The following is a 19,755-nucleotide window of genomic DNA, read 5'->3' on the forward strand; positions in this document are numbered from 1 at the left end:
AGAGCCGGGAGCGGGGGGCAGAGGGAGCGGAGAGCGGAGGGAGCGGTAGGGGAGCGTGGAGCTTCAGCAGGGAGCCGAGAGCGGGGGGCGGAGGGAGCGGAGAGCTCGCGGCAGTAGCGGCCCCGCACAGCGGGCACATCACCTCTTGTACCTGGGGGAGGCAGAAGTTCCCCCGCGGGCGCTCCCGGGGCCCCGTGTGTTGTGTGAGGTGCGGAGATGAACCGCAGGACCTGGGCCTTCAGAGGCGGCTGCTCTCTGTGGACGAGGCCTTGGCCTGGAGCCTGAGCCGACAACTCAACGGGGGGACCGGAGCCGCGGCCCCCTGCGCGGACCGGCTGATAAGCTGCAACGGCCCGGTCCTGGTCCGCGGACCGGTGGTTGGGGACCTCTGAATAGAGGGAGCAGATGTACTGTACAATATAGAGGGAGCAGATGTACTGTACAATATAGAGGGAGCAGATGTACTGTACAATGTAGAGGGAGCAGATGTACTGTACAATATAGAGGGAGCAGATGTACTGTACAATATAGAGGGAGCAGATGTACTGTACAATATAGAGGGAGCAGATGTACTGTACAATGTAGAGGGAGCAGATGTACTGTACAATATAGAGGGAGCAGATGGACTGTACAGTATAGAGGGAGCAGATGGACTGTACAGTATAGAGGGAGCAGATGGACTGTACAGTATAGAGGGAGCAGATGGACTGTACAATGTAGAGGGAGCAGATGTACTGTACAGTATAGAGGGAGCAGATGGACTGTACAATGTAGAGGGAGCAGATGTACTGTACAATATAGAGGGAGCAGATGTACTGTACAATATAGAGGGAGCAGATGTACTGTACAATATAGAGGGAGCAGATGTACTGTACAATATAGAGGGAGCAGATGTACTGTACAATGTAGAGGGAGCAGATGTACTGTACAGTATAGAGGGAGCAGATGTACTGTACAATATAGAGGGAGCAGATGTACTGTACAATGTAGAGGGAGCAGATGTACTGTACAATATAGAGGGAGCAGATGGACTGTACAGTATAGAGGGAGCAGATGGACTGTACAGTATAGAGGGAGCAGATGGACTGTACAGTATAGAGGGAGCAGATGGACTGTACAATGTAGAGGGAGCAGATGTACTGTACAGTATAGAGGGAGCAGATGGACTGTACAATGTAGAGGGAGCAGATGTACTGTACAATATAGAGGGAGCAGATGTACTGTACAATATAGAGGGAGCAGATGTACTGTACAATATAGAGGGAGCAGATGTACTGTACAATGTAGAGGGAGCAGATGTACTGTACAGTATAGAGGGAGCAGATGGACTGTACAGTATAGAGGGAGCAGATGGACTGTACAGTATAGAGGGAGCAGATGGACTGTACAATGTAGAGGGAGCAGATGGACTGTACAATGTAGAGGGAGCAGATGTACTGTACAATATAGAGGGAGCAGATGTACTGTACAGTATAGAGGGAGCAGATGTACTGTACAATATAGAGGGAGCAGATGTACTGTACAATATAGAGGGAGCAGATGTACTGTGCAATATATAGGGAGCAGATGTACTGTACAGTATAGAGGGAGCAGATGTACTGTACAATATAGAGCCATAGAGGGGGCAGGGTAACCATTACAGCCAGAATGGTGACATCATCCATAGATGTCCCCATGATAAACGACTTTTTTTCTGTTGGTTTAGTTTTATTGTAGTTTATTTTTGGATTTCTTGTCCAGATTCTTCTGCAGACAGGGGAACACCTCCGCGCCTTTCCCCTCTTTCTGTGTCGGAGATTCGGCAGGATTCCTTCCGTGTCACGTGGGAGCCCCTGGATGGAGACTTTGATGCCTATGTGCTGCAGTATGGACCCGCTGAGGGTCCTCACAAGGAGGAAACACTACGAGGGGACGAGACAACGTTTCTCATCACGGGGCTGGTGGCCGAGGTCAATTACACAGTGGAGCTTCGAGGGATTTTGGGAGACAGTTACAGTGACCCGGAGACAATCTTTGTATTTACAGGTACTGGCTATGGATATGTAGGTACCACGTGGGATCCTCGTACAGGAACCGAATGTAACCGTAATAAGCCCTTGTATAGATATGAGCCCGCCCACCAGTCGTGTCCCGTAACCGTCATGTAATCTCTTATCTGTCCTATAGAAAAGCCCCGGCCTCCTCGCCTGGAGTCGCTCTCCCTCTCCGATGTCCGCAGTCACTCGGCTCACCTCACCTGGGAGCTCTCCGGTGGAGACTTTGACTCCTTCCTTCTCTTCTATCGAGATGCAGATGGACAACCGAGAGAGATCGATCTAGAGAGAGATCTAAGATCTTATACAGTCAAGGAACTAAAGCCTGGAAAGAAATACAAGTTCTTCTTATATGGATTATCTGATGGAAAGAGGAGTAAACCAGTGACAGCAGAAACCAGCACAGGTGAGAGGAGAACCAATACAGGTGAGAGGAGAACCAATACAGGTGAGAGGAGAACCAATACAGGTGAGAGTAGAACTAGCACAGGTGAGAGGTGAACCAATACAGGTGAGAGGAAACCAATACAGGTGAGAGGAGAACCAGCACAGGTGAGAGGAGAACCAATACAGGTGAGAGGAGAACCAGCACAGGTGAGAGGAGAACCAATACAGGTGAGAGGAGAACCAATACAGGTGAGAGGAGAACCAGCACAGGTGAGAGGAGAACCAGCACAGGTGAGAGGAGAACCAATACAGGTGAGAGGAGAACCAGCACAGGTGAGAGGAGAACCAGCACAGGTGAGAGGAGAACCAGCACAGGTGAGAGGAGAACCAATACAGGTGAGAGGAAACCAATACAGGTGAGAGGAGAACCAATACAGGTGAGAGGAGAACCAGCACAGGTGAGAGGTGAACCAATACAGGTGAGAGGAGAACCAGCACAGGTGAGAGGAGAACCAATACAGGTGAGAGGAAACCAATACAGGTGAGAGGAGAACCAATACAGGTGAGAGGAAACCAATACAGGTGAGAGGGAGGAGAACCAATACAGGTGAGAGGAAACCAATACAGGTGAGAGGAGAACTAGCACAGGTGAGAGGTGAACCAATACAGGTGAGAGGAGAACCAGCACAGGTGAGAGGAGAACCAATACAGGTGAGAGGAGAACCAATACAGGTGAGAGGAGAACCAATACAGGTGAGAGGAGAACCAATACAGGTGAGAGGAGAACTAGCACAGGTGAGAGGAGAACCAGCACAGGTGAGAGGAGAACCAACACAGGTCAGAGGAGAACTAGCACAGGTGAGAGGAGAACCAGCACAGGTGAGAGGAGAACCAATACAGGTGAGAGGAGAACTAGCACAGGTGAGAGGAGAACCAATACAGGTGAGAGGAGAACCAGCACAGGTGAGAGGAGAACCAATACAGGTGAGAGGAGAACCAATACAGGTGAGAGGAGAACCAATTCAGGTAAGAGGAGAACTAGCACAGGTGAGAGGAGAACCAGCACAGGTGAGAGGAGAACCAATACAGGTGACAGCAGAAACCAATACAGGTGAGAGGAGAACCAGCACAGGTGAGAGGAGAACCAGCACAGGTGAGAGGAGAACCAATACAGGTGAGAGGAGAACCAGCACAGGTGAGAGGAGAAACAGCACAGGTGAGAGGAGAACCAACACAGGTGAGAGGAGAACTAGCACAGGTGAGAGGAGAACTAGCACAGGTGAGAGGAGAACCAACACAGGTGAGAGGAGAACCAACACAGGTGAGAGGAGAAACAGCACAGGTGAGAGGAGAACCAACACAGGTGAGAGGAGAACTAGCACAGGTGAGAGGAGAACTAGCACAGGTGAGAGGAGAACTAGCACAGGTGAGAGGAGAACCAACACACGTGAGAGGAGAACCAATACAGGTGAGAGGAGAACCAATACAGGTGAGAGGAGAACCAACACAGGTGAGAGGAGAACTAGCACAGGTGAGAGGAGAACTAGCACAGGTGAGAGGAGAACCAACACACGTGAGAGGAGAACCAATACAGGTGAGAGGAGAACTAGCACAGGTGAGAGGAGAACCAATACAGGTGAGAGGAAACCAATACAGGTGAGAGGAGAACCAGCACAGGTGAGAGGAGAACCAATACAGGTGAGAGGAAACCAATACAGGTGAGAGGAGAACCAGCACAGGTGAGAGGAGAACCAATACAGGTGAGAGGAGAAACCAGCACAGGTGAGAGGAGAACCAATACAGGTGAGAGGAAACCAATACAGGTGAGAGGAGAACCAATACAGGTGAGAGGAGAAACCAGCACAGGTGAGAGGAGAACCAGCACAGGTGAGAGGAGAACCAGCACAGGTGAGAGGAGAACCAATACAGGTGAGAGGAGAACCAGCACAGGTGAGAGGAGAACCAATACAGGTGAGAGGAGAACCAATACAGGTGAGAGGAGAACCAGCACAGGTGAGAGGAGAACCAATACAGGTGAGAGGAGAACCAGCACAGGTGAGAGGAGAACTAGCACAGGTGAGAGGAGAACCAATACAGGTGAGAGGAGAACTAGCACAGGTGAGAGGAGAACTAGCACAGGTGAGAGGAGAACCAACACAGGTGAGAGGAGAACCAACACAGGTGAGAGGAGAAACAGCACAGGTGAGAGGAGAACCAACACAGGTGAGAGGAGAACTAGCACAGGTGAGAGGAGAACTAGCACAGGTGAGAGGAGAACTAGCACAGGTGAGAGGAGAACCAACACACGTGAGAGGAGAACCAATACAGGTGAGAGGAGAACCAATACAGGTGAGAGGAGAACCAACACAGGTGAGAGGAGAACTAGCACAGGTGAGAGGAGAAGTAGCACAGGTGAGAGGAGAACCAACACACGTGAGAGGAGAACCAATACAGGTGAGAGGAGAACTAGCACAGGTGAGAGGAGAACCAATACAGGTGAGAGGAAACCAATACAGGTGAGAGGAGAACCAGCACAGGTGAGAGGAGAACCAATACAGGTGAGAGGAAACCAATACAGGTGAGAGGAGAACCAGCACAGGTGAGAGGAGAACCAATACAGGTGAGAGGAGAAACCAGCACAGGTGAGAGGAGAACCAATACAGGTGAGAGGAAACCAATACAGGTGAGAGGAGAACCAATACAGGTGAGAGGAGAAACCAGCACAGGTGAGAGGAGAACCAGCACAGGTGAGAGGAGAACCAGCACAGGTGAGTGGAGAACCAATACAGGTGAGAGGAGAACCAGCACAGGTGAGAGGAGAACCAATACAGGTGAGAGGAGAACCAATACAGGTGAGAGGAGAACCAGCACAGGTGAGAGGAGAACCAATACAGGTGAGAGGAGAACCAGCACAGGTGAGAGGAGAACCAATACAGGTGAGAGGAGAACCAATTCAGGTAAGAGGAGAACTAGCACAGGTGAGAGGAGAACCAGCACAGGTGAGAGGAGAACCAATACAGGTGAGAGGTGAACCAATACAGGTGAGAGGAGAACCAATACAGGTGAGAGGAGAACCAATACAGGGGGTCCGAATTCAGGAACACCGGATCAAACGCCGGGTCATGTGATGGAGGGTCATGTGATGGAGGGTCATGTGATGGAGGGTCATGTGATGGAGGGTCATGTGATGGAGGGTCATGTGATGGAGGGTCATGTGATGGAGCGTCATGTGATGGAGGGTCATGTGATGGAGGGTCATGTGATGGAGGGTGATGTGATCTCCGATTGCTCATGGACAGATAGAGATCACATCACCCTCCATCACATGACCCTCCATCACATGACCCTCCATCACATGACCCTCCATCTGCCGCCATTTTATGGTCAGGAATCTCCGGCTGATGAGGTAAATGACCGGAGGCTTCACTTTACAGATCAGGAAAGCGACGCAGAACTAGTAATAGATGTATCCTGGTAACTTACCTCATATACTGCCCCCCCCCCACACACATTACAAAAAAAATGACATAAAGTAATTTTAATGATGTGTATATGCCCCTGAATTATCTCCCCCATCCCCCATCCCCCAGCTCTTTGCCTCCTTTAATAGGGGACGCTCCATTGATTGAGTCACATTTGAAGTGTCTTCTCCAGCCCCGACCTCCTCCAGAACAGGCAGCAGTATCTAGGAGCACCCACGTGACCCGGAGACCCTTATTAGAACATTAGCACTGGTGGGATGGTGGGATGGTGGGATGGTGGGGATTGTACTTGGTGGAGGGAGAAACGTTCTTCTTTGATAACAAATCTCCATTGTCATTAGAAAATATGAAACACATATTCAGTCAATATGAAGGGGGTGGAGGGCTCCCCACACGTTCCGTTCCCTGCCGGGGACTTCCTCAGGGGTGGAGGGCTCCCCGCACGTTCCGTTCCCTGCCGGGGACTTCCTCAGGGGTGGAGGGCTCCCCGCACGTTCCGTTCCCTGCCGGGGACTTCCTCAGGGGTGGAGGGCTCCCCACACGTTCCGTTCCCTGCCGGGGACTTCCTCAGGGATGGAGGGCTCCCCACACGTTCCGTTCCCTGCCGGGGACTTCCTCAGGGGTGGAGGGCTCCCCACACGTTCCGTTCCCTGCCGGGGACTTCCTCAGGGGTGGAGGGCTTCCCGCACGTTCCGTTCCCTGCCGGGGACTTCCTCAGGGGTGGAGGGCTCCCCGCACGTTCCGTTCCCTGCCGGGGACTTCCTCAGGGGTGGAGGGCTCCCCACACGTTCCGTTCCCTGCCGGGGACTTCCTCAGGGGTGGAGGGCTCCCCGCACGTTCCGTTCCCTGCCGGGGACTTCCTCAGGGGTGGAGGGCTCCCCGCACGTTCCGTTCCCTGCCGGGGACTTCCTCAGGGGTGGAGGGCTCCCCGCACGTTCTGTTCCCTGCCGGGGACTTCCTCAGGGGTGGAGGGCTCCCCGCACGTTCCGTTCCCTGCCGGGGACTTCCTCAGGGATGGAGGGCTCCCCACACGTTCCGTTCCCTGCCGGGGACTTCCTCAGGGGTGGAGGGCTCCCCACACGTTCCGTTCCCTGCCGGGGACTTCCTCAGGGGTGGAGGGCTCCCCGCACGTTCCGTTCCCTGCCGGGGACTTCCTCAGGGGTGGAGGGCTCCCCGCACGTTCCGTTCCCTGCCGGGGACTTCCTCAGGGATGGAGGGCTCCCCACACGTTCCGTTCCCTGCCGGGGACTTCCTCAGGGGTGGAGGGCTCCCCACACGTTCCGTTCCCTGCCGGGGACTTCCTCAGGGGTTGAGCCCTCCATCCCCTTCATATGGACTGAATCCCCCTGACTGTGGACAGCACGAGGCGCTGGTCCTGTACCGTGTGAGATTAGATTAGTTACAGATATTAGGGATGGAATGCTGTTACATACAATGTTGATATGTGTGCGAGGTCTCGTGCTGTGCACACATATAACAATAGACGTGATTCATGTCTGATTCAATGGTGAAGGGAAGGGTTTGGTGGATTACCTTACGTGGTAGTATCACCTGCATGATTTATTGTGTATTAAATAAAGAGTTTCTCTAATTGTCGTTTGGCACTTTTTCTTTTCCTTGTGCTTCATATTTTCAAATTGCGATATATGTGTCGACATACGTTGTACATTGTCGGTTGTGCTAGGTCCTTTGTATAATTTTCTAATCTCCATTGTCACGTAATGATCTCCCCAGATTGTTAATGGATGATGGTGAATGATGATGGTGAATGATGGTGATGATGGTGAATGATGATGGTGAATGATGATGGTGAATGATGATGATGATGATGAATGATGATGGTGAATGATGATGATGAATGATGGTGATGAATGATGATGGTGATGAATGATGATGATGATGGTGAATGATGATGGTGAATGATGATGATGATGGTGAATGATGATGGTGAATGATGATGGTGAATGATGATGGTGAATGATGATGGTGATGAATGATGATGATGATGGTGAATGATGATGGTGAATGATGATGATGGTGAATGATGATGGTGAATGATGGTGATGGATGATGATGATGATGGTGATGATGATGAATGATGATGGTGAATGATGATGGTGAATGATGATGGTGAATGATGATGGTGAATGATGATGGTGAATGATGATGGTGATGATGATGGTGAATGATGATGATGAATGATGATGATGGTGATGATGATGGTGATGATGATGATGATGGTGGTGATGATGATGATGGTGATGATGGTGATGATGATGAATGATGATGATGATGATGATGATGGTGATGATGATGAATGATGATGGTGAATGATGATGATGATGGTGAATGATGATGGTGAATGATGATGGTGAATGATGATGGTGATGATGATGGTGAATGATGATGATGAATGATGATGATGGTGATGATGATGGTGATGATGATGATGATGGTGGTGATGATGATGATGATGGTGGTGATGATGATGATGGTGATGATGGTGATGATGATGAATGATGATGATGATGGTGATGATGATGATGATGATGATGATGATGGTGATGATGATGATGATGATGATGATGGTGATGATGATGATGATGATGATGGTGATGGTAATATTAATATCTTGATCATGTTTCCCGCTTCTCGTTCTGTAGAGAAGTTGTTGCCTCCTCGCCTGGACTCCTTCTCGGCCTCTGACGTCTCCAGCGACTCCGTCCGTCTCTCGTGGGAGGTCACTGGTGGGGAATTTGACGCGTTTCTTCTCATGTATCGGGACACTGAAGGGAAATCTAAGGAGGTCGCTCTGGATAACCATGAACGCACCATAGAGGTCGACAGTTTGAAGCCTGGGAAGCGATATAAGTTTATTCTCTATGGGATTGTAGGAGGGAAGAGGAGCAAAGCGTCTGTAGCTGAGACCACCACAGGTGATGGATAATAATGATTACATGAGAGGGAGAAGCTAGAAGGCAGCACTATCTGTAGAGAGAGGGAGATGGTACTATCTGATACTATCTATCTATACTATCTGAATGGTTATCATTTACAGGGAGAGACTGAGCACTATCTGTGCCTTTATACCTTACATGGAGAGCAGGGCAGGCAGGGGCCAGTGAGGGAATGAGACAGGGAGATAGCACTATCTGTACTTTTATATCTTACATGGAGAGCAGGGCAGGCAGGGGCCAGTGAGGGAAAGAGACAGGGAGATAGCACTATCTGTACTTTTATATATACATGGAGAGCAGGGCAGGCAGGGGCCAGTGAGGGAAAGAGACAGGGAGATAGCACTATCTGTACTTTTATATATACATGGAGAGCAGGGCAGGCAGGGGCCAGTGAGGGAAGGAGACAGGGAGATAGCACTATCTGTACTTTTATATATACATGGAGAGCAGGGCAGGCAGGGGCCAGTGAGGGAAGGAGACAGGGAGATAGCACTATCTGTGCCTTTATATCTCACATGGAGAGCAGGGCAGGCAGGGGCCAGTGAGGGAAAGAGACAGGGAGATAGCACTATCTGTACTTTTATATATACATGGAGAGCAGGGCAGGCAGGGGCCAGTGAGGGAAGGAGACAGGGAGATAGCACTATCTGTGCCTTTATATCTCACATGGAGAGCAGGGCAGGCAGGGACCAGTGAGGGAAGGAGACGGGGAGATAGCACTATCTGTACTTTTATATATACATGGAGAGCAGGGCAGGCAGGGGCCAGTGAGGGAATGAGACAGGGAGATAGCACTATCTGTACTTTTATATATACATGGAGAGCAGGGCAGGCAGGGGCCAGTGAGGGAAGGAGACAGGGAGATAGCACTATCTGTACTTTTATATCTTACATGGAGAGCAGGGCAGGCAGGGGCCAGTGAGGGAAGGAGACAGGGAGATAGCACTATCTGTACTTTTATATCTTACATGGAGAGCAGGGCAGGCAGGGGCCAGTGAGGGAATGAGACAGTGAGATAGCACTATCTGTACTTTTATATATACATGGAGAGCAGGGCAGGCAGGGGCCAGTGAGGGAATGAGACAGGGAGATAGCACTATCTGGACTTTTATATCTTACATGGAGAGCAGGGCAGGCAGGGGCCAGTGAGGGAATGAGACAGGGAGATAGCACTATCTGTACTTTTATATATACATGGAGAGCAGGGCAGGCAGGGGCCAGTGAGGGAAGGAGACAGGGAGATAGCACTATCTGTGCCTTTACATCTTACATGGAGAGCAGGGCAGGCAGGGGCCAGTGAGGGAAGGAGACAGGGAGATAGCACTATCTGTGCCTTTATATCTTACATGGAGAGCAGGGCAGGCAGGGGCCAGTGAGGGAAGGAGACAGGGAGATAGCACTATCTGTGCCTTTATATCTTACATGGAGAGCAGGGCAGGCAGGGGCCAGTGAGGGAATGAGACAGGGAGATAGCACTATCTGTACTTTTTTATATACATGTAGAGCAGGGCAGGCAGGGACCAGTGATGGAATGAGACAGGGAGATAGCACTATCTGTGCCTTTATATCTTACATGGAGAGCAGGGCAGGCAGGGGCCAGTGAGGGAAGGAGACAGGGATATAGCACTATCTGTGCCTTTATATCTTACATGGAGAGCAGGGCAGACAGGGGCCAGTGAGGGAAGGAGACAGGGAGATAGCACTATCTGTACTTTTATATCTTACATGGAGAGCAGGGCAGGCAGGGGCCAGTGAGGGAAGGAGACAGGGAGATAGCACTATCTGTACTTTTATATCTTACATGGAGAGCAGGGCAGGCAGGGGCCAGTGAGGGAATGAGACAGGGAGATAGCACTATCTGTACTTTTATATATACATGGAGAGCAGGGCAGGCAGGGGCCAGTGAGGGAATGAGACAGGGAGATAGCACTATCTGTACTTTTATATCCTACATGGAGAGCAGGGCAGGCAGGGGCCAGTGAGGGAATGAGACAGGGAGATAGCACTATCTGTGCCTTTATATCTTACATGGAGAGCAGGGCAGGCAGGGGCCAGTGAGGGAATGAGACAGGGAGATAGCACTATCTGTACTTTTATATCCTACAAGGAGAGCAGGGCAGGCAGGGACCAGTGAGGGAAGGAGACAGGGAGATAGCACTATCTGTGCCTTTATATCTTACATGGAGAGCAGGGCAGGCAGGGGCCAGTGAGGGAATGAGACAGGGAGATAGCACTATCTGTACTTTTATATCTTACATGGAGAGCAGGGCAGGCATGGGCCAGTGAGGGTTATATCTTACATGGAGAGCAGGGCAGGCAGGGGCCAGTGAGGGAATGAGACAGGGAGATAGCACTATCTGTACTTTTATATATACATGGAGAGCAGGGCAGGCAGGGGCCAGTGAGGGAATGAGACAGGGAGATACCACTATCTGTACTTTTATATCCTACATGGAGAGCAGGGCAGGCAGGGGCCAGTGAGGGAATGAGACAGGGAGATAGCACTATCTGTGCCTTTATATCTTACATGGAGAGCAGGGCAGGCAGGGGCCAGTGAGGGAATGAGACAGGGAGATAGCACTATCTGTACTTTTATATCCTACAAGGAGAGCAGGGCAGGCAGGGGCCAGTGAGGGAATGAGACAGGGAGATAGCACTATCTGTACTTTTATATCCTACATGGAGAGCAGGGCAGGCAGGGGCCAGTGAGGGAATGAGACAGGGAGATAGCACTATCTGTGCCTTTATATCTTACATGGAGAGCAGGGCAGGCAGGGGCCAGTGAGGGAATGAGACAGGGAGATAGCACTATCTGTACTTTTATATCCTACAAGGAGAGCAGGGCAGGCAGGGGCCAGTGAGGGAATGAGACAGGGAGATAGCACTATCTGTACTTTTATATCTTACATGGAGAGCAGGGCAGGCAGGGGCCAGTGAGGGAATGAGACATGGAGATAGCACTATCTGTACTTTTATATCTTACATGGAGAGCAGGGCAGGCAGGGGCCAGTGAGGGAATGAGACAGGGAGATAGCACTATCTGTACTTTTATATATACATGGAGAGCAGGGCAGGCAGGGGCCAGTGAGGGAATGAGACAGGGAGATAGCACTATCTGTACTTTTATATCCTACATGGAGAGCAGGGCAGGCAGGGGCCAGTGAGGGAATGAGACAGGGAGATAGCACTATCTGTGCCTTTATATCTTACATGGAGAGCAGGGCAGGCAGGGGCAAGTGAGGGAATGAGACAGGGAGATAGCACTATCTGTACTTTTATATCCTACAAGGAGAGCAGGGCAGGCAGGGGCCAGTGAGGGAATGAGACAGGGAGATAGCACTATCTGTACTTTTATATCCTACATGGAGAGCAGGGCAGGCAGGGGCCAGTGAGGGAATGAGACAGGGAGATAGCACTATCTGTGCCTTTATATCTTACATGGAGAGCAGGGCAGGCAGGGGCCAGTGAGGGAATGAGACAGGGAGATAGCACTATCTGTACTTTTATATCCTACAAGGAGAGCAGGGCAGGCAGGGGCCAGTGAGGGAATGAGACAGGGAGATAGCACTATCTGTACTTTTATATCTTACATGGAGAGCAGGGCAGGCAGGGGCCAGTGAGGGAATGAGACAGGGAGATAGCACTATCTGTACTTTTATATATACATGGAGAGCAGGGCAGGCAGGGGCCAGTGAGGGAAGGAGACAGGGAGATAGCACTATCTGTGCCTTTACATCTTACATGGAGAGCAGGGCAGGCAGGGGCCAGTGAGGGAAGGAGACAGGGAGATAGCACTATCTGTGCCTTTATATCTTACATGGAGAGCAGGGCAGGCAGGGGCCAGTGAGGGAAGGAGACAGGGAGATAGCACTATCTGTGCCTTTATATCTTACATGGAGAGCAGGGCAGGCAGGGGCCAGTGAGGGAATGAGACAGGGAGATAGCACTATCTGTACTTTTTTATATACATGTAGAGCAGGGCAGGCAGGGACCAGTGATGGAATGAGACAGGGAGATAGCACTATCTGTGCCTTTATATCTTACATGGAGAGCAGGGCAGGCAGGGGCCAGTGAGGGAAGGAGACAGGGATATAGCACTATCTGTGCCTTTATATCTTACATGGAGAGCAGGGCAGGCAGGGGCCAGTGAGGGAAGGAGACAGGGAGATAGCACTATCTGTACTTTTATATCTTACATGGAGAGCAGGGCAGGCAGGGGCCAGTGAGGGAAGGAGACAGGGAGATAGCACTATCTGTACTTTTATATCTTACATGGAGAGCAGGGCAGGCAGGGGCCAGTGAGGGAATGAGACAGGGAGATAGCACTATCTGTACTTTTATATCCTACATGGAGAGCAGGGCAGGCAGGGGCCAGTGAGGGAATGAGACAGGGAAATAGCACTATCTGTGCCTTTATATCTTACATGGAGAGCAGGGCAGGCAGGGGCCAGTGAGGGAATGAGACAGGGAGATAGCACTATCTGTACTTTTATATCCTACAAGGAGAGCAGGGCAGGCAGGGACCAGTGAGGGAAGGAGACAGGGAGATAGCACTATCTGTGCCTTTATATCTTACATGGAGAGCAGGGCAGGCAGGGGCCAGTGAGGGAATGAGACAGGGAGATAGCACTATCTGTACTTTTATATCTTACATGGAGAGCAGGGCAGGCATGGGCCAGTGAGGGAATGAGACATGGAGATAGCACTATCTGTACTTTTATATCTTACATGGAGAGCAGGGCAGGCAGGGGCCAGTGAGGGAATGAGACAGGGAGATAGCACTATCTGTACTTTTATATATACATGGAGAGCAGGGCAGGCAGGGGCCAGTGAGGGAATGAGACAGGGAGATACCACTATCTGTACTTTTATATCCTACATGGAGAGCAGGGCAGGCAGGGGCCAGTGAGGGAATGAGACAGGGAGATAGCACTATCTGTGCCTTTATATCTTACATGGAGAGCAGGGCAGGCAGGGGCCAGTGAGGGAATGAGACAGGGAGATAGCACTATCTGTACTTTTATATCCTACAAGGAGAGCAGGGCAGGCAGGGGCCAGTGAGGGAATGAGACAGGGAGATAGCACTATCTGTACTTTTATATCCTACATGGAGAGCAGGGCAGGCAGGGGCCAGTGAGGGAATGAGACAGGGAGATAGCACTATCTGTGCCTTTATATCTTACATGGAGAGCAGGGCAGGCAGGGGCCAGTGAGGGAATGAGACAGGGAGATAGCACTATCTGTACTTTTATATCCTACAAGGAGAGCAGGGCAGGCAGGGGCCAGTGAGGGAATGAGACAGGGAGATAGCACTATCTGTACTTTTATATCTTACATGGAGAGCAGGGCAGGCAGGGGCCAGTGAGGGAATGAGACATGGAGATAGCACTATCTGTACTTTTATATCTTACATGGAGAGCAGGGCAGGCAGGGGCCAGTGAGGGAATGAGACAGGGAGATAGCACTATCTGTACTTTTATATATACATGGAGAGCAGGGCAGGCAGGGGCCAGTGAGGGAATGAGACAGGGAGATAGCACTATCTGTACTTTTATATCCTACATGGAGAGCAGGGCAGGCAGGGGCCAGTGAGGGAATGAGACAGGGAGATAGCACTATCTGTGCCTTTATATCTTACATGGAGAGCAGGGCAGGCAGGGGCAAGTGAGGGAATGAGACAGGGAGATAGCACTATCTGTACTTTTATATCCTACAAGGAGAGCAGGGCAGGCAGGGGCCAGTGAGGGAATGAGACAGGGAGATAGCACTATCTGTACTTTTATATCCTACATGGAGAGCAGGGCAGGCAGGGGCCAGTGAGGGAATGAGACAGGGAGATAGCACTATCTGTGCCTTTATATCTTACATGGAGAGCAGGGCAGGCAGGGGCCAGTGAGGGAATGAGACAGGGAGATAGCACTATCTGTACTTTTATATCCTACAAGGAGAGCAGGGCAGGCAGGGGCCAGTGAGGGAATGAGACAGGGAGATAGCACTATCTGTACTTTTATATCTTACATGGAGAGCAGGGCAGGCAGGGGCCAGTGAAGGAAGGAGACAGGGAGATAGCACTATCTGTACTTTTATATCCTACATGGAGAGCAGGGCAGGCAGGGGCCAGTGAGGGAAGGAGACAGTGAGATAGGACTATCTGTACTTTTATATATACATGGAGAGCAGGGCAGGCAGGGGCCAGTGAGGGAATGATACAGGGAGATAGCACTATCTGTGCCTTTATATCTTACATGGAGAGCAGGGCAGACAGGGGCCAGTGAGGGAATGAGACAGGGAGATAGCACTATCTGTACTTTTATATCTTGCATGGAGAGCAGGGCAGGCAGGGGCCAGTGAAGGAATGAGACAGGGAGATAGCACTATCTGTACTTTTATATCTTACATGGAGAGCAGGGCAGGCAGGGGCCAGTGAGGGAAGGAGACAGGGAGATAGTACTATCTGTACTTTTATATCTTACATGGAGAGCAGGGCAGGCAGGGGCCAGTGAGGGAAGGAGACAGGGAGATAGCACTATCTGTACTTTTATATATACATGGAGAGCAGGGCAGGCAGGGGCCAGTGAGGGAATGAGACATGGAGATAGCACTATCTGTACTTTTATATCTTACATGGAGAGCAGGGCAGGCAGGGGCCAGTGAGGGAATGAGACAGGGAGATAGCACTATCTGTACTTTTATATCTTACATGGAGAGCAGGGCAGGCAGGGGCCAGTGAGGGAAGGAGACAGGGAGATAGCACTATCTGTACTTTTATATATACATGGAGAGCAGGGCAGGCAGGGGCCAGTGAGGGAAGGAGACAGGGAGATAGCACTATCTGTACTTTTATATCTTACATGGAGAGCAGGGAATGAGACAGGGAGATCGCGTAGTGTTAAAAGCTTTCTCCGATTTATACAGTCACTCACATAAGCCGTCCTGTCATTTGTACAGCACCAAGAAAAGTTGCTCCTTCCTCTCCTTCTCTCTTGGATCCTCGTCTGGTCAATCTCGTGGCATCTGATGTGACCCAGGAGACCATCAGGTTATCTTGGAAAGTGGAGGGGAATGTTCCATTTGACTCCATCGTGGTCGAGTGTCGTGATCCGGAGGGTAGGATGAGGGAAATAAAGATTTCCGGAGAAGACACCAGCACCATTGTCCAAGGGCTCCTTCCAGGCAGCAGATACGAGTGCAATGCCTATGGTCTAAGCGGGAAGAAGAGGAGCATGCCCCTGTCCACAGAGGTTACCACAGGTAATAGTGTGACCATAGAGGTCCAGCTGCTTTACAGCATCCATGGAGGGCCACTTACCGATTAAATCTCGCTCTATTTTCTAGCAGGGAGTCTGGAAACCCTAAGCCCTCCGATCTACAGTGACCTTTACCTCTCTCCACACGGCCCGCATGGCATTCATGTCTCCTGGGAGGCTCCAGAAGGGGCATACGACTCGTTCACTATTCGATATGCTCTCCAAGGTCAAGAAGACTCTTCAGATACAGTGACCATTGAGGGCACAGAACGCACCGTCCTCCTCTCCGGCCTACAGCCAGATACTGTCTACACCGTCAGGTTACACCGCATCGTAAATGGAAAGGAAGATAGTAGCCTGGAAGCCACGGGGAAAACTGGACCTCTAGGTAATTAGAACCAACATTTACAGGTTGTCTAGGTTTAGCAAAAGGTCTTTTGGATCTCAAGGTCAAAATGGAGAGTAGATACAAGACGTATCTCAGCCTCTGCTGGATTTTCCCATAAGACGCATGGACATTGGCCACCACACATGGTCACCTTCTAGTCTGATGGACTCTCCAGTGTATTTGATTGTTTGATTCCAGTCATCCACATTTACATGGCGATGTACCTTTTGCTCTAGATTTAGAACCTCCAAAGAAACTGAGATTTACCAACATTGCTGAAAAATCAGCCATTGTTAGCTGGGACCCCCCAAATCCTGAGACGACCTCTTTCAAAGTGTCCTATCAACTGGCTGATGGAGGTAATTAATCTACTAGATTTGTGGGGATGTCTGAAGTACAAGCAGGGTTTCCCTCTGATGTCTAACTATCTAATGTATTAGGAGAACCTGAGAGCATCGGTGTCATAGGAAGCACCACCCCCCTGAAAGGCCTTGTCCCTGGAACCCTCTATGAGGTCACGGTGGTTTCCGTGCGAGGATTTGAGGAAAGTCAGCCCCTGACCGACTTCTTCACCACCGGTGAGTTTTTTGAAGGTTGAATTGGTTTTACATAAACGACAGAAGTCCAAAAAGTGATCGAGCTTCTCTAATTTGAGTTTTCTATCACAGCTGGAGGGGGTCCCCGCTCCCTGAGGGCTCATGATATCACTGAAGTGTCAGCTCTTCTGCGCTGGGAAGCTCCTACAGGACCCGTGGACAGATATTTGGTCACTTACAGAGCAGAAAACAGTAAGGCAAATCTTGTCCAGACGACCACACAGAGAATTCTCGATATGTAGACCTTGTCTTTTAGGAGACCACCCATTTATCGTAGACATGTAATAACGAGGACCACACCTTTCACACGACAGTCTTAGTTTCTGTTTGGTGGCACTGTTGGTCTTTGGATTGGGGTCTTGATCATCACTTTTGTTGTAGTCCCTCAGGTCACCGTAACGGTCCCCGGTGACAGAACGGATCATCCTCTGACCGGGTTACACCCTCACACCGAATACTTTGTGAGCGTGCAGAGTTCCCAAGGATCCGCCACCAGCGCACCATCATCCACATCTTTCACCACCAGTGAGTGCGGATTATCTCTTCTATCTCTTTGATTTCCTTCTTATTCATTGATATGAACACATTTTTGGAATTGACATTTTCACAAATAGGTGCAGACACTCCACGGGACCTCACAGCCAGTCAGATCACGGCTCGCAGTGCTCTGCTTACATGGAAAGCTCCGGAAGCCAGGCCTGATGGGTATCTGCTCATCTATCAAACACTGGAGGGTGAAAGGAAGGTAGGAAAAAACTTGTATCAGATCAGTAGAGATCCAGTCTGAAACTCAAGTTCACGGCTTAGACCAGAAGTTTGAATGTGGCTTTGGATGTGACCGGAGATTTACACACCAGAGGTAACCGGAGATGTAACTGCAGCTCCCCCCACCAGGGCCTGGCCTTTATCGTGGCAGGAGGAAGCTGGGGCCCTGGATACCGGAGTGGCTGGCTGAGGCGGCCTAGCGCTTGTCGGTGGTTACGGTGCTCGGTATCAGGGCAGGTCTCCAGCCGGTGGTGTGTACAAGAAAATAGAGACAGACGCTGAAGGTGCAGGTTCCTCCCTGGGGAAACAACAGTCTGTAGATAGGGATCCCCGGTGATGGAGGATTGGAGGATGGGACAGCCTTGGTGGTGTACAGCCTGACACAGGGATCATCCAACTTACAGTCCTTTATTGTAGACCAGGCAACGGCCACAACAGCAGCAAACTTCAGCTGAATAGAGACGGCTGGTTGGATCTCGGTCCTCGGGAGCTCTCGGTCCGGTCAGGTGGCTTCCGGCTGGAGGAAGTAGTTGGCTGCTCCAGCACCAGGTAGGACACACTCCAGATGGTGGAGGTCTCCTTTCCCTGGTGTCCACTCACACCTTCTCAGGGAACTCACCTGGACTGAACTCGAGTCTCCACTACAGAGAACCCTGGAAGTTTCCAGCCACAAGGGGTTTTATAACCTCCCCGTGTGAGGTCTTATCCAACCAGCTTCCCCTTTCATTACTTTATTATAACACAATTCTGCATCTTACCATTGCTCCTCAGGCAGATAGTTATACGCTGCGTCACCATTATCCAGCATGTGAGACCCCTGGTGAGAGGCTCCTTATGGAATCCATAGGGCATGGAGAGGGTTTTAGTTTTGCAACACCAGGTTTAACCCTTGCATTGGCCGGGGTGTTGCATAACTTTATATGAGGATTAGACCTAAATATTTATAAGAATATACAATAGATTTTCTATCCCGGTGACATCTGGTGACCGGCATCTTTGTACCTTTCAGGAGATCCGTCTTCAGCCTCATCTCTCCTCCTTCACGCTGAGTCAGCTCAATCCTTCTACTAAATATCAAGTCCAACTCAAAGCTCTAAGAGGTGACACCAGTTCTGCTCCAATCTCCACCTCATTTACTACCAGTAAGTAATAGATCAATATCATCACACCGCGTAATCCCCCTGCTATGGACCCTCTCATGGTATGGTGACCCCCAGACCGTATAATGCCCCCCCCCCCCCGATCCATGGTATAATACTTTATCATTGTTTTTTGAATCTCTGTCCTGAGGATCCAGATAGACTATAAATCAGGACATATCAGCAGCTGATTGGCTCCCCAGAATTCAGCTGCTGAGACTTGCCGCTAGGAGAGAGGCAGATAGAGCAGCTCAAGATAATTCTGCCTCCTGTGTGTGATATTGGATGGTACAGAAGACTCAGAAGATTTAGAAGAGTCAGGAGACTCTTGGCACTCGTATATTAAAGGGGTTGGCCCCTTTATCTCATGTTTTGTGTACTGTGTAACTTATCCTGCCCCCTCCCCCCACATTCCAGAAACATGAGGTAAGTCTCCAGCCCCTTTAAGACATGATCCATTGGAAAATCTTCTCTATTGTTTGTCTATTCTGATCAAAGAGATGCTGAGACGTCGCCCTCCGGGATAGAAGAGACGTGCAGTTCCTTCTGATCTCTAATGTTATGTCCAAGGGGCGAAATCAGCGTCTTAGGCTTTGCCAATGGCCGAGCGTCTAAACAAGTCGCAGCTGCACCCGGACACAAACCTTCAGCAGCAAAACCCCAAACCAGGTCCCCAAAATCCTGAAAGCTGCCAAAAACGTGTCACAGTATCGTCCCCCTCGTCAGCGCAGACAGATGAGTCACATGTGTCCTGTACCCCG

At 50.4% G+C, this 19,755-nt stretch overlaps 1 protein-coding gene across 4 annotated transcripts in view; it reads left to right on the forward strand.

Moving 5' to 3' along the window:
- The window catches only part of LOC140077556 (tenascin-X-like), a 77,776-nt gene that overhangs the window by 38,737 nt on the left and 19,284 nt on the right, over positions 1–19,755 (forward strand). For 3 of the 4 annotated variants that reach the window (XM_072124812.1, XM_072124814.1, XM_072124815.1), the window contains 11 exons: positions 1,741–2,025; positions 2,167–2,439; positions 8,566–8,838; positions 15,808–16,110; positions 16,195–16,494; positions 16,731–16,853; positions 16,935–17,072; positions 17,163–17,282; positions 17,472–17,615; positions 17,705–17,835; positions 18,865–18,997. In XM_072124812.1, the coding sequence (XP_071980913.1) occupies positions 1,741–2,025; positions 2,167–2,439; positions 8,566–8,838; positions 15,808–16,110; positions 16,195–16,494; positions 16,731–16,853; positions 16,935–17,072; positions 17,163–17,282; positions 17,472–17,615; positions 17,705–17,835; positions 18,865–18,997 (2,223 nt within the window). The remainder of the gene's footprint in view (positions 1–1,740; positions 2,026–2,166; positions 2,440–8,565; positions 8,839–15,807; positions 16,111–16,194; positions 16,495–16,730; positions 16,854–16,934; positions 17,073–17,162; positions 17,283–17,471; positions 17,616–17,704; positions 17,836–18,864; positions 18,998–19,755) is intronic. The other variant, XM_072124813.1, reaches the window with a different exon arrangement.

Source organism: Engystomops pustulosus, chromosome 9, assembly GCF_040894005.1.
Source record: "Engystomops pustulosus chromosome 9, aEngPut4.maternal, whole genome shotgun sequence".
NCBI classification, from domain to species: Eukaryota; Metazoa; Chordata; class Amphibia; order Anura; family Leptodactylidae; genus Engystomops; species Engystomops pustulosus.